The 15,097-nt window shown below is 44.0% G+C and overlaps 1 protein-coding gene across 1 annotated transcript in view; it reads right to left on the minus strand.

Annotated features, from left to right (window-relative positions):
• Positions 1-14,687, minus strand: part of GPR39 (G protein-coupled receptor 39) — a 269,856-nt gene extending 255,169 nt beyond the window's left edge. The window contains exon 1 of the mRNA XM_052636314.1: positions 13,832-14,687. Coding sequence (XP_052492274.1) covers positions 13,832-14,687 — 856 coding nt within the window. The remainder of the gene's footprint in view (positions 1-13,831) is intronic.
• Between the last annotated feature and the right edge of the window lie 410 nt (positions 14,688-15,097).

Genomic DNA, 15,097 nt, shown 5'->3' on the forward strand with positions numbered 1-15,097 from the left:
CCTTACCAAAACACCATGGCATTTTCCATATAACTAAAACAGATAATTTCAAAATTTCTATTGAAACACAAAAGATCTTGAATAGGAAAAACAATCTTGAGAAGAACAAAGCTGGAAGGAAGTATCATGTTCTCTGATTTCAAACTAAACTACAAAGCTACAGTAATCACAATAGTATGGTACTGGTACACAAATAGACACATAGATCAATGAAAGAGAATAGAGAGACCAGAAATAAACCCACTCTTTTATGGGTAATTAATCTATGACAAAGACCCTGATGCTGGGAGGGATTGGGGGCAGGAGGAGAAGGGGACGACAGAGGAGGAGATACCTGGATGGCATCAGCGACTCAAAGGACATGAGTCTGGGTGAACTCCGGGAGTTGGTGATGGACAGGGAGGCCTGGCGTGCTGCGATTCATGGGTTCGCAAAGAGTCGGACGCTACTGAGCGACTGAACTGAACTGAATCTATGACAAAAGAGGCACAAATATACAATGGGAAAAAGACAGTGTGTTAATAAATGATATTTAAAAAGCTGGACAACTATAGGTGAAAGAATTAAACTGGACTACTTTCTCATACCACATCTAAACATAAACTCAAAATGGATGAAAGACTTAAATGTAATACCAAAAGCCATAAAACTTATAGAAGAAAACTTAGGCAGTATGCTTTTTGACATTAGCCTTAATATTTTCTGAATCTGTCTTCAGGCAAGAGAAACAAAAGTAAACAAGTGAGACTACATCCAACTAAAAAGTATTGTACAGAGAAAGAAACTAACAACAAAATAAAAAGGTCACTGACTGAATAGGGGAAGATACTCGGAAATGAAGTATCTGATAAGGAGTAATATCCAAAATATGCAAAGAATTCTTACAACTCAACATCAAAAATGCAAACAACCTAATTTTTAAAAGCTCAGAGGACCTGAGTAGACATTTTTCCAAAGAAGACACATAGAATGTGGACTCTGGAGTGAGACCACAGTTCAAATTGCCATGGGTGATGACCTTGGGCAATTCCGAAAAGCAAGGATAATTCTACCCTCAGGATGGCGACGCTGAAAGGAATAGAGAGGAAATATAAAGGCCAGCCCCTTGGCTGACCCATCTGGGCACTCTGATCAGCATTGGCAGCAGAATGCTAGAGAAGAAGAAACAATAGGAAGTTCTTTGAACAAAACACTTACTTTGAAAGAAGAGCCAAAGTTCCATTTTCTGGACAGCTCATAAGCACCCTTGAATTTTAATACAACATGAGGAAGCAGATGGCTCAGATGGTAAAGAATCTGCCTGGAATGCAGGAGACCCGGGTTCAGTCCCTGGGGCAGGAAGACCCCCTGAATGGAATGGCAACCCACTCCAGTATTCTTTCCAGGAGAATTCCATGGACAAGAGGAGCCTGGCAGGCTACAGTCCATGGGATTGCAAAGAGTTGGACACAACTGAGTGACTAACTCTTTCACTTTCCTCCAAACTTCATTGAGACTGAATTTTTACCACCTTGCAAAAGAAGGTTTTGGAACCTGATTTAAGTTTCTTTTTCAAAATAATGTGAAGTTTCTTGTGACTACATGTCATAGAGCAAATTTCCACTTGTCATCACTATATAGAGCTCTTATTACAACTCTAATTAGTTCTTACTGTGTATGGTGAGTTCAGTCATTCTAAGTTGATCCTTTTTTTATTCTTTTTGAGTTAAAAGAATCCACTCTACATGTTGCACATGGGTGCTTCGCACACTTTTAATATGTGGCAACCACAGAGACTTGCTTGCAATGCAGTTCTAATTCAGTAGGTATGGAGTATGGCCAAAGACTCTGTATTTTGCAGTTTCCCAGGTTATGTTGATACTTCTGATCCATGGGCCACATTGTGAATATCAAGACTGTAGAGGACATCTCCGGAGTGGGTGATGTCTAATTAATCACCCTATTAAAAATTCTGGTGCCAAGAACCAGTCTATTTCATAAGCAGCCAATACTCCCCAACTCTTCATCAAGGGTATTTTTAGGATTCTTTCTACAACTCTTCACCTCTATACTTTGAGGCCTTAACTAAAGAAATATTGAGCTCCTCAAAGAGAAGAACCAGCACTCTGATCTCTAAAGTCTTAATGACACCATGCACATTTTAGGCTTTTGTAAATACTTGATGAATGAAGCACTAAAATGAAACATGAAGACCTGCTGGACAATTTAGAGTAGCGTAAAGCCAGTCCACGAGGGTTTCCTGGAGGAAGAGACCTTCAGGAGATACAGAAAAACTCCAGATCCAAGAAGGAGAATAGGCTACTTCTATGTAAGTTTTTCACCCTCCAGAAAGCAGTCTTCAATCACCACTTCACTTGCCTCCCCTGTCAAGACAAACTTGAGCTTAAAAAACAATGACAATACATCCACTGTCCTCTAAATATATAAAATATGCAGCCGTCAGTTCAACATGATATTTAATCCTTCAGAATTGAAGCACATAGAAAGTTGACCCATAAATTTCTCAGAAAGCTTTGTTTCTGCTGAGTATATCATGTCTTCCAAAAAGTAATAATATATAAAAGCCAGAGAACAAATGACCTTGGTTCTACCCCAACACCCTGTGTGCAGTGTCTTATTTCTAAGGTAAGCTGGATTTTTCCACTCCACTAGAAAAACAGGATGGATTTTCTCTCCAAATTCAGTGAACTTCATCCCTCCCAACTGGGCTTGACTCCCATGTCTGCATGCTTTTGGTTTCATAGCCAGTTAGACATTTAACAAGTACAATAGCAATTTGATGCTGCAGCCTCCTGATCCCCAGACTATGGTAGCATCGCAGCTCTCCAGCCACCCAGCCACCCTTGAGACGTGTAAAGCAGCGTGATGAGATGTCTGGCAGGTTTCTGTCTGCCAGAATGGCTCTTACACACAGTAAGTGCAAATAGGAAATTTTGTCAGGTTTCTCAATTGGCAGAAATCTTAAGCGAGACATCTCTCTTTCTCAGACTTGCTTTCATCACTGTGGTTGGGTTCCCACTGTCTGCCCCTTTTTTTTTATTTTTATTTGAAGCTATTAATAAATGATGAAGAATGTAAGCAATCTGCCCTGGTGAGCAGCAAAGCTGCCCAGACATTCACTGATTCACCAAACATTTATTCAGCACCTTCTAAGTGCCAGGCTCTGAGGAAAAAAAGAGCTACTTGAAAAATGATCATTAAAAGATGAACTCACTACAGTCCTCCTCTTTGACAACCAAAGAATCTAGGGGTTCAAAATTCTAGCTGATGGGGCTCAAACCTGCAAATTTTGAACTCCTCAAACAAGAGAAAATTCCAGAAAACTCCAGAGAAAATTCCATGGTGCCCTGGATCATGGTAAATTTCCTAATCCCTGAGCCTTAGCAGATGTTAATAAATGGTGGGTAAATTCAGGAATGGCTGGACCTTGGGTAAAGGTCTTAGAAGGTGGGACTCTTCACAGAGAAGTTTCTAGAAATTAGGTGTGGAAGCTATAACTAAGGCAGCACAAGTGTCTATCTTGGAGCCCCCTTATCAGAGTTCAGAGAATGTATGTTTTCTATTGTCACATAACAAATGAATATAAATTAGTGTCTGAATTATTATCTCATAGTTGTGTGGATCACAACTCCAGAGCCAGTATAGCTGGAACCTCTGCTCTGGGTCTTATGGAGTCAGCCAAGCTGAGTTATTTCTGGAAGCTCTAGGGGGAAATGCACCTCTCAGTTCATTCAGATCCCCATTTCTTTGCTGGGTCTCAGCTCCTCAGGACCACCTACATTCCCTGCCAGTGGTTCCACACATCTGCAAAGCCAGCAGTGGAAAAGTTCTCTTACCTCCCACCCATCTTGTGATCTGATCTCTGACATGCCCTGTATCTGACTCCTAGACCTAGATTTAAAGGGTCTTGTGACTTGATTAAGCCCATGCAGAAAATCTCCCTATTTTAAGGTCAACCGATTTGGGAACTTAATTACTTCTGCAAACTCCCTTCACAGCAATGCCTTGATTAGTGTTTGACTGAATAAGTGGGAGCAGGTGTATGTACACAGGGGGTCAGGAATTCCAGGAGCCATCTCAGATTCCTGCCTCCTGCAGGGCATGGGGGAAAAGGCAGGTAGAGCCAAAGTGACTTCCTGAGTATCACAGTTTGTGCAATGTCCCTCCTACCCAAGGGCAGCAGCCACCGTAGGGGAATTTCAATTACTTCACTTTCGAAGCAGCTCCTCCTAGGTGGCTCAGCGGTAAAGAATCTGTCAATGCAGGAGACATGGGTTCGATCCCTGTGTAGGAAAGATCCCCTGGAGGAGGACGTGGCAACCCACTCCAGTATGCTTCCCTAAACAACAACATGAAGCCACTCACAGCCACTGTGTACCCAGACCAGTAGAGAAGTTTGAAAAAATATGGGTATGCAAAGTCCCTGATCTCAGGTAGCCCCAAGAATAGTTGGATGACAACACCTGTGATGCTATCTGAGAAATGGGGCCTCAGATGGCTCATTATTCATAGGAAGGTCAGTGTAGGAAGGCTTCAAGGAAGAAGCGGGGACTTGAAATTGTCACTGAAAAATGATTACACTGAAGAATGACCACTATACAATGGAGATAAGTTGGAGCACGGGTTCCCAACCTCCAGGATCCAATGCCTGCTGATCTGAGGAGAAGCTGATGTAATAATAATAGAAATAAAGTACACAATAAATGTAATGGATTTGAATCACCCTGAAACCATCCCCCCATAGGTCCATGGAAAAAATGTCTTCTATGAAACTGGTACTTGGTGCCAAACAGTTTGGGGACCACTGAGTCAGAGTGACTATGACCGAGCCAGCTCCTAACCAGAGCCTATGTGGTATGTGGGCAGTTGGGGCTGCCATGCTGGGGACACGCAAGGAGCTGAATGGAAGCAGAGTCATTCTCTGGCCATAGAAGGCTGCAGTGACAGCAAGACTTGGACAAGCCAAGAGCCAGGGACATGGATAATGGCAAGAAGAACGAACTGGCATCAGCTGCTCTTCCAGGACTGTGTCCCCATGAAGGATTGTCTCTTTTCTACTCTGGGAACACAACCAGGCCTATATTTTAACTTCATCTGCCGTGTGACAAATGCTATCACCCTAGGAGCGGCAGCACATCTTTACGCATCTTCACCCCTTCAAGCCCTTCACTGACTTCCAAGGAGACATGGCAAACCCCTTAGCTATGGTCTTATCTGGAACAAGCTGCATGGTGGTAGATCTCATGTACCAGACTGGGCTGGTTACATGGCGAAGGGAGCGTTACAGAGTTTAGCGGTCCTTCTGCACCCTCCTGAAGGCTTAAAAGACAACTGCCTCATCAAAAGGTTAAGAAGGCCAGCTTCTGGGCTCAAAACTGAAAACAATACCTTTGGACAAGGCAGCACTTGCTTCTTGACTTCCCTGGGGGTGGCAAGCCTTCTGGTTAAGACTTGTGGGAGATGGCTACAAACAAATACAATTTAAGGGGAAAATAAAAACATTGGTTAGCGACTTCCCTGGTGGTCCAGTAGTTAAGAATCCACCTTCCAGTGCAGGGGATGTGAGTTTGAGTCCTGTCCGGGGAACTAAGATCCCACATCCACAGAGAAACTAAGCCCACACTGTGACTGCTGAGCCTAAGCCTGCTTGCCACAACAACAGAAACCCACACACCACAATGAAAGATCCCACATTCAAAAGCGACCCGTGTGCTCCAACTAAGATCTGACCCAGCTAAAAAATAAACAAATATTTGTTTTAAAAAAACACATTAACTGAATACTTTTAAAATATTTCCCCCAAGTCATCCTCTTTCCATTACCCTGAGGACCCTCTTACCAACAAGTGGTGAAAGGGCCTGCTAAGAAGTAATTTTTCAAGGTGTCTTATTTCATTATCATCCGGTTAAACAGAGTGTAACAAGGACTGTTAAACAGCACCCCAATCACTTTCACTGTAAGGTAACTCTTGGCAGGTACATACGGTGAACGCTGACATTTAAGGGCTGATTAACACAGACTGTTCCTTGGCTCAAGAGAGAGAAAATCTTTAATGTCCTCCACAATGTCTTCACTTTTCAGAGGCCTGGGCCAAATCAGATCCCTTTCAAGAGAGCATCTTGGGATTCCCTGGTGGTTCAGTGGAAGAGAATCACCCTGCCAATGCAGGAGACACAGGTTCAATTCCTGGTCCGAGAAGATCCCACGTGCCTTACAGTAACTAAGCCCATGTATCAAAACTATTGAGCCTATGCTCTAGAGCCAGAGAACCACAACTACTGAAGGCTGCAAGTCCTAAAGCCCATGCTCTGCGACAAGAGAAGCCACTGCAATGAGAAGCCACCACACCACAATGAAGAGCAGCTGCTACTCTCTGCAACTAGAGGAAAACCCACACAGCAACAAAGACCCAGCACAGTCAAAATTAAATTAAAAAAAAGTTTTTAAAGAAAAATCAGTCTTTTTTTTTTAAAAAAAGAGCACATTTAGGTTTGGACTAATCCCCAAAATTGTGAGGAATGATAAATTTCCAGAGGAATGCATGCCCAAGGGTAAACAGAACATCATCTCCAATCCCAAGCTCAGGGGCATTTAAATATTTATTCAGTCAACAATTTTCCATTGAACATCTGCTGTGTCTGGAGAAGGAAATGGCAACCTCCTCCAGTACTCTTGCCTGGAAAATCCCATGGACAGAGGAGCCTGGTAGGCTGCAGTCCGTGGGGTCGCAAAGAGTTGGACACGACTGAGCGATTCACTTCACTTCTTCTACTGTGTGCCAGGCATTACACGATGGATGAAGGACAGTGGAAAGTAAAGAACCACTCCTGCCTTCGAGGAATGAGAGGGAAAGCAAGCATCAACCAAATGATTTCACCACTAAATGTAAAATTATAACTGTTGAGTCTTGTTTCAAGGGAGGTTTAATCAAGTCAAGGAGGATGGGCCATGCTTCCCAGGAGAGATCTGAAGATGCTAATTTGGTGAAGGGGCTGGCAGGGTGAGGCAGAGCATGGAGCAAGGCAGAAAAGCATTTCAGGCAAAGGAAACAACACATGCTAAGACCAGATGGTGACAGCGAGGGAGCCTGGCCATGGTCCACTGAAGAGCTGGAGGAGGGGGCATGGGGCAGAGCAATTAAGTGGTGTTATGGACTGAACTGTGCCCCCCAAATTCATGGGGTGAAGCCCTAACCCCACAATGTGACAATGTCTGGAGACAGAGCCTTTAGGGAAGTAATTAAGGTTAAACGAGATCAGACGTGCTGGGCTCTAATCCAGTTAGACTAGCTTCCCTATCAGAAAAGGAAACCATACCAGAGCAAGGGCCCGTGAGGACTCCATGAGAAGGCTGCTATTTACAAACCGAACAAGTAGGCTCACCAGAAACCATCCCTGCCATCTCCTGGCTCTCCAATTTCTAGCTTCCAGAACTATGAGAAAATAAATGTCTGCTGTTTAAGCCACGCCACCTGTGGTATTTTGTCATGACACTCCAGCTGACTAACACAGCCAGAGAAACACACCCCGTGAAGCTGGAGGGGCAGCTGACCATGAGGTCCTTGTGTTAAGGATTTTGATCTGTGACCTCGGAGCCATGGGAAGCCACTAAGGAAGTTGAACATATGTGGCTAGGAATGGGGGCATCAGTGGGACCAGCGGCTGCAGCAGGGTCTCCCTAGCCAAGGGTTGACGCAGACGCTCCTCCAGTGGTGACACACCCAGTCAAGACCCCTCAAAGTGGAAAACAGACTTCAGGAGCTCAAGCTCTTTCAAGGTCCCTGCAAACGAAGGGCCCTTGCATAGGCAGCAGCAAGAAGGGCCCAGGTGAGGCTGAGCACATCGATTTACAAGAACTCCCAGTGGCAGGTGACCAGCCTTATCTCCAGTGTTCAGTATGCACCCAAGGAGTAGAAGCAGAGAATCAGCTGGGTCATCCCAGGGTTGCAGATCAGCAGGGGAGGTGGATAGAAGGAAAAGGTGGAGAGAGATAACAGTGTCATCCAAGTGATGGGTCAGAGGAACTTGCCTAGGGGGGCGAGACAGGGCTCCTTGACACCCAATTCAATATACTTGCTCTGTGCTGTCTGTACACGCAAAAAGCCTTTGATTCTGAGTGGTTTTAGCATTAATAAGCTGAATGCACTGCTCAGTGAAGGCCTCCACTGTCTTATTACACTTTGCTCCCAAGAAGTATGCAACTAAGACAGATGAACAGACTTGCTAATCATTGAGGCAGCCTGATTATAAAACTGAAACAGCATCAGTATGTCTGTCTGCCAGGGTGATCGCAGAACACTTGGAATTTATGACAGACATCACAAATAGAAAAATAAACATGAAACACTGTTTATTACAGCCACACACACCCCAGTAAAGGGAGGAGGTAGGAATCTGAATTCTTGAGGCAAAACTCTTTTTTTCTTGAAATATCCAAACATTTGAGTCAAAATAATCTCTCACATTAAAAATGTCACTAATTTAATTTTGGTGATATTTCCCTGAGAGACTGAGTTGGCATAGCCCTTTATACATCAGAGAAAAAGTCTGCTAAGAAAATTAATAACACGAACATGATTGTAAGACCAGAATTTAAACTAGTCAAGAAACAACTATTTAAAAATTCTTTGGACACTTCAGAGTATTTTAAGGCATTCATTTCCATGTAATCAGTTGATACACACAAGGCTATAGAGATTGATTTTTCAATTAATTACATTTCTGCGTATGGTCTGCACATAGGGTGCAGAATTTCATGAAGTCAATAAAAGGAAAGCTGCAGAAACACAGGAATCAAATGACAAGCCACTGAAAAACGAAGGTCTAGCCGAATTAGACCAGTTGATCCTAAAAGGAGGGAAAATTGACAAAGATGATGCTAGGACAGGAGCTTCAATGAGGGTGAATTAAACAGCAAAGAATTAAGAGAAGCTCTTGGGAGAAAGCTTTCTTTATAAGCTTCCTGTTTTAGAAAATCAAACACAATGGCTATCAGACCTCTTCTGTCAGAAAAATTACATCCTCCAAAAAGCATTTGTTTCATTCTGGAAAAAAAAGGTTATTATAAGAATTCACATATGATTAGAAGCTACATATGATAAAATATGACTAATTTCATAATTTTCACTGCTGTTTTTCACAATGACGTCCCAATAAAACCTCTTTTCATGGGAAATTTTGGACTCCATTTTATTTATTTTTTTAATTGGATGATAATCACTTTGCAATGTTCTGTTGGTTTGTGCTGTACAATGCAAATAAGTCATAATTATATATATAATTATTTTATTTTTATTAAAAAAAAAATATATATATATATCTCCCACACACCGCCCCGAGCCTCCTTCCCTCCGGACTCCAGCTATTGTCAACATCTCAGCTTCCCCCATCTCTCCTATGATCACATGACTTTGACCTCATATCTTGGGTCTTAAGACTCAGAGGATATGATTCTGATCTCCTCCCTGCTTCTCTCTGACCCACTCCACAAATACTCAAACACGCATCAATTTATTTTTCAGAATAGTTCAGTACAACGGCAACTCTCAATTTTTTTTCTATCCAATAAACATGATGGACAAAGTCCATATTTAACATATCCTCCACAATCAACCCAAACTGATGTGCAAATTTTCACCACTCTCTGCAGCTCCTTCCCTTTCCCTCTGACTCGGGAGAGCAAACCAGAATTTAAAAAAATAAATAAATAAACTGTACTTATTATAGAGTCCTGGTGGCTAAGACTGTAAAGAATCCGCCTACAATGCAGGAGACGAAGGTTCAATCCCTGGGTCGGGAAGATGCCCTGGAGAAGGGAATGGCTACCTACTCTAGTATTCTTGACTGGAGAATTCCATGGACAGAGTCTGGCAGGCCACAGTCCATGGTATCACAAAGAGTCAGACACAACTGAGGAACTAACAACACAAGCCTCCATGATGTTTAATTTTTAAATTTCATAATTATCTGTTAAAAAAATTCATAACTATCTTTGAAAAACAATCACAACCTTATAGATCCTTAAAAAGCAGCTCTAACCAAGCCCCAATCACTTTATGCTCTTGGAAGCTACCAATTACAATGCTTCTTTTAAAATAAATGACATCTGACAGCAAGCGCACGTACAATAAACACAAATATGAACGTCTGTGGACCAGACATTGCAAAGAACCCCAAGTGAGGATTCAGAAAGACAAGATGGAAGGTCTGGGAAATCCTCGTGAAAGGAAGGCTCATTTTGCATATTCTCAACATCTAAGGTATAGAGAGACAAATATACCAGCTCCTTGCTGTCTTGGCGTGGGACAAGTTATATTAGCAGTGACCATACAGAAATATGTCTAGTACTGCTTTCTTACTTAGCTGACAGGAGGCAAGAAGGGACACTCATGTGTCCAGAAATGTGCACTTTCACATTATTATTGTTCTCTCCTGCAAATTGCTTGAGAGCTAGGAAGTGTCTCAGCATCTCTTTCTTATTCGGATTTCCCAATTTGTTTTCATTATCCACCAGCCAAGAACCTCAGCTAGACTGAGGCACAATAGCAAAGGATGCAGAAAGGAAAAATTAATATTTTCTACATAGACTTTCTCATCTTGAGTAGATTTATGAATTTCCCTTCTGTTATGCAGAAGTTAGCATTTTTTAACAACGAGAGGAGAAAATCCTTAATGGTTTTTTTTATTGCCTCCAGAGCTCCAAAACCATCTTGCGCTGTGTTGTCATTTACATTTCATATTAAATGCAAAAGATGTTTAAAATGAGCAAATATTTGTTTTAATTTGATACATCTGTTAACTGAAGTGCTAAAAAGACAGCTAAATCACTATATTAAATTCAGCGATTTGTAAACAATTTATATTTTCATTTGTTCTGGGTTAAAAATGCCCCCAAAACATACGTTTTATGAAACCCACAAAGTAAATTGCATTGTATCAATCTGATGGATGTAGACCATGATTCCTTCCTCTTCATTCCATTAATTTATTTCCTAACTTGAGTTAATTAGTGGGGATCCTATTTTCAAAAGCTCTTTGAAATTCATTGGGAGAAGGGGACATTTGCAAGAATTGCTCTGCAAACCTACTGCAGAGGCAATGGGCTAAATACAAATGGTAAATTCCCCCAAGACATTACCACACATTGAGCACCTGATTGCCATTTAAACAATCTATGCAGGGAACACAGTGGGTGATTAATACAGAGCTGTTACAAGAACGGGGAGACAAGGAGAAGAAAAGAATGAGGGCAGCTGAGAGAACAGACTCATCCTCAGCAATTAGTAACTGGATGAGATGATCTCCAAGTTCCTATTTCTCTCTGGAGGCCTGGCGTGCTGCAATTCATGGGGTCGCAAAGAGTTGGACGCGACTGAACTAAACTGAAAAGTCTGGGACATTCTGATTTCATGTCTGAATGGAGACAGAACTTGGAGACTGACTTTGACTTGGAACAATACCCACTAGGAGAAGAACAGACATCTACTGAGAGAAATTTTTTAAAATATTAACAAAAAGAGATTGGTACGATAGAGAACAAAGAGAAATCAATTATTTTTGTTCTTGGTCAAATGGAGTCTTACTTCCCAAATTAGAGTGGGAGGTAATGTCCTGTACTCAAAAGAGGAAAAAAGGAAATTTCTTCACACTTAAGTATGAATTGCTGCTAGCAGTTGAAGACATGCCTAAAGGTATATGGGGGGAGAAAGAACTAGTCTTTCAGTAGATGTTCAAACAAATCCAATGTTTTGTTTCTTCCTGGAATATTTTGGGCAGAAGCCAGTGGGTAAGAGAGGTTGAGTTGGGTTGGGTGCCCTGACTAAGTCCCTGGACAATGTCACCTGATACAGACACCTTACTCCAGTTTCCAGAAAGGTTGCAACATCTTATCAAAGTCCTGCTTTATTTCATTTTCCCTTCCCCTTGAGCCTATGAAAAAGCCACAGGCAACCACTTATTTCCCTGCCCTTGTAATAACAGAGAAACAAATCTTGACTCTTTATTGGATCTGCTTCTTTTACTTTAACATATGTATTCTATCATTTTTGCTACAAGAATGTTGCCTATAGCATGAAATATACAGGATGGACCACTCTCCAGGCTCTAATGTTTAAAGACAAAACATTTTCCCATTCATATAAAGAGTTGAAGAACAGAATAACATTCGTCTTATTGCAGGTTTATAGGAAAATCATAATCTTACCAAACTTACCTGTACATACAGCTGCAAAAACAAAGGATTATTAAACAGAGAAGCTTGCAACAACCAACCATATCCCTTCCCTTTTAACAAAGAAGCTTGAATTCTAACTCAGGTAAGATGTTTCTATGGGACGCTAGTCCACCATCTGCTCAGTCTGCTGGCTTTCCAAATAGAGTTGCTATTCCTTGTCCCAACAACTTGTCTCTCAATTTATTGGCCTGTCATGTGGTAAGTGATAGGCAACTCCGAAACACCCCAGAGAAACAAGGTTAAAATCTGGGAGCTGCACTTAAGTGCATTTGAACTAGGTTCTCTCTAAGCCTGAAATTCCTCTTCTATGAAACGGAAATATGTCAAAGGCACAGCCCCTGATGCAGAATCAGGCATCCTCAACCAGCAAACTCCCTTCTCTCATTTTGCACAGATACAGTAAGGTCAGGCCCACTGTACAGACACACTGGAAGCCAGGGGTAGGGCTGGGCCAAAACCTGGTTCTTGCCATCCCTCTTCAAGTGCCTTCCATCTTTCTCTCTTGTCTAACTTTCACCCTGGAACCTGTTTCTCAGGTCTTCCACACCAAAACAAATAGCACCATGATTTATTCCTCCTCGGATGCCTCACTGGAGAGGGGACTGGGGAGAAAGGGAAACGTGTTCCATCAACTCCCCCTTGACTCACACTCACAAACTCACAAGGATATCTTTTTCTCTTTTCTGCTAAAAAATATTTTGAAAGACCCTTTGCTGCGTACACTTTGTGTGTTTCTGGGAAAGCCCAGCCTCTCAAAGGGTGGCCACCATGACTCTCCTAAGATCTTGGGGGGCTACTGATCATGGGCCCCTTCCCTTCCTGGCACACAGAAGGATCTGACTCAAAATAGTTGCATCGCAACAAAAGTTTGGGAAACAAACCAAGTTCTCTGCATGGAAATTGGGTATCAATCAAGTTGCAGGAAAGCCAGATTTCCTGATTCAGACAAACAAGCCAGCCCACTCCTGCTACGTTTCTATGCTCTGATAACAAACAGACCCACCACGACGAACACTCAAGCACTACCCAGAGAAGTGGGTGTCTGAGAGCTCCACTTTCTTAAGACTTGGATAGGAAACCACTTTGGGAGAACAAAGTTGCAGGCTGGAGAGTGTATTCCTGACAGCCTTGTTTCTGCTAAGGAGGACAAAAATGGGAACACAGTCTAACTGCCTGAGAAAGGTTGCCCGGGGTTAAGATGGGCTAGATAAGGATGCTCCCTTCCAGCCCTGCAGAACTTGGTCCGTCTCAGAGGACTTTCACCTGTCCTGAGTTACCTAGTTCGACCCTCACATTTCTCAGTATTATCATCGCCATTATACCTAAGCTGTCGGCCAGCTGTGACTTGGCCAGCAGTCACAGAGCTGCCACTGGTGAACGTACCTAGACTTTCTGACTTCTGGTCAAGTGCTCTTCTGATCATAACCCCAGTCTCCAAAACAGAGAGAAGAAACATTCAGAGGCTTATATCCCTGCCTCTTCAACCTCAATGAACTTAGGTTCACACTTGCAAGGCAAGACTTGGATTAAGAGGACCTTGGGGGCAGTGGTGGGGTGGGGGTGAGGTCTGCTCCCAGGAGGCCCTGCACCCCGTACTCACTCAGGAAGATGATGGTCTGCCTCCGGGCGCTCCTGCTGTCCTGGCTCTCCAACTTCCTCAGCTGCAGCTGCTGCCCCCGGACAGCCAGGGTGCCCTGCTTACTCCTCCTAAGCACCTGCATCATGCTCCAACACATGAAGGCCACGGAGACCAGGACCACAAGGTAGACCACAAAGGCACCGAAGATGCTGGACTGGAACACGGTCCAGTGGCTGGACAGGTTGGTACAGATAGACATGTTGGAGCTCTCTGGTTGCTCCTGGTGGCGTGTGCGGGAGCGGTTGCAAGTGAGTCCCCAGTGACTGGGCACGTTCACCAAGGGGTACTCAACTCCCATGGCAAAAAGCAAAGGCAGCGCCACTAGGGCGGAGGTGACCCAGACAAAGCCAATCAGCAGTCTCACCTGGCAGGGCCCCGACATGGCCTTATACCTGAAGGGGTGGCAGATGGCGATGTAGCGCTCGAAGCTGAGGGTCAGCACGTGCAGCAGCGTGGCATAGCTGCAAGCCTCAAAGAGGAACGTGTGCACCTTGCAGGACACGGTGTAGCTGGGTGTGGTCAGCGGGTTCCAGATGATGCTGTAGAACTCCATGGGCATGCCGATGAGGAAGACCAGGATGTCAGAGCAAGCCAGGCTGACCATGTGATCTGTCACCTCCTTCTGCAGGTAGCCTTTCTTCTGGAGCACCTGGGTGACCCGAATGGTGACACTGTTCCCCAGGATGCCCACCGCGAAGATAACCAGGTACACCAGGATGAGGGTGATTTTGATCCAGGGGGCCACCTCGAATTCGGGAACGTGGCTGTGATCAATGACCTGGGAGCAGTCCCTGCTGGGGTGGCTTGGGGAAGCCATGAGGAAGACAGCCAGCCAGGCAACCGGGTCCAAAGACCTTCTCAGCTTCCCTTCCTCCTCCCTGCAGAGCCCAAAGTTCTCAGCTGCAACTCACCGGAGTGGGCGCAGGGCTTTCTCGAGCTCACCTGGAAAAGGTGATTTGGGATTTCAGGTGCTTTAATGGAAACTTCCTGGGGCAGCCCAACCTAGCCGAACCGGAGGCGCTTAGGGGTGGGGTTTGAGGGGGTGGTGACTGGGAGAGGCGTGGTGAGCTCAGAGGAAGGAGGTTCCAAACTCGCTGCAGCCAGTCAGCCCCCAGCCCCCAGCTCGCAGGCCGTTCCCCTGCAGGTCCTTGGCGCTTTGTTCGGCTTCTCTCCGGCTCCCCTCCAAGGCACCTGGCCTTTACTGGTCCAACCCACCCTCCGGGAGCA

Source organism: Budorcas taxicolor, chromosome 2, assembly GCF_023091745.1.
Source record: "Budorcas taxicolor isolate Tak-1 chromosome 2, Takin1.1, whole genome shotgun sequence".
NCBI lineage: Eukaryota > Metazoa > Chordata > Mammalia > Artiodactyla > Bovidae > Budorcas > Budorcas taxicolor.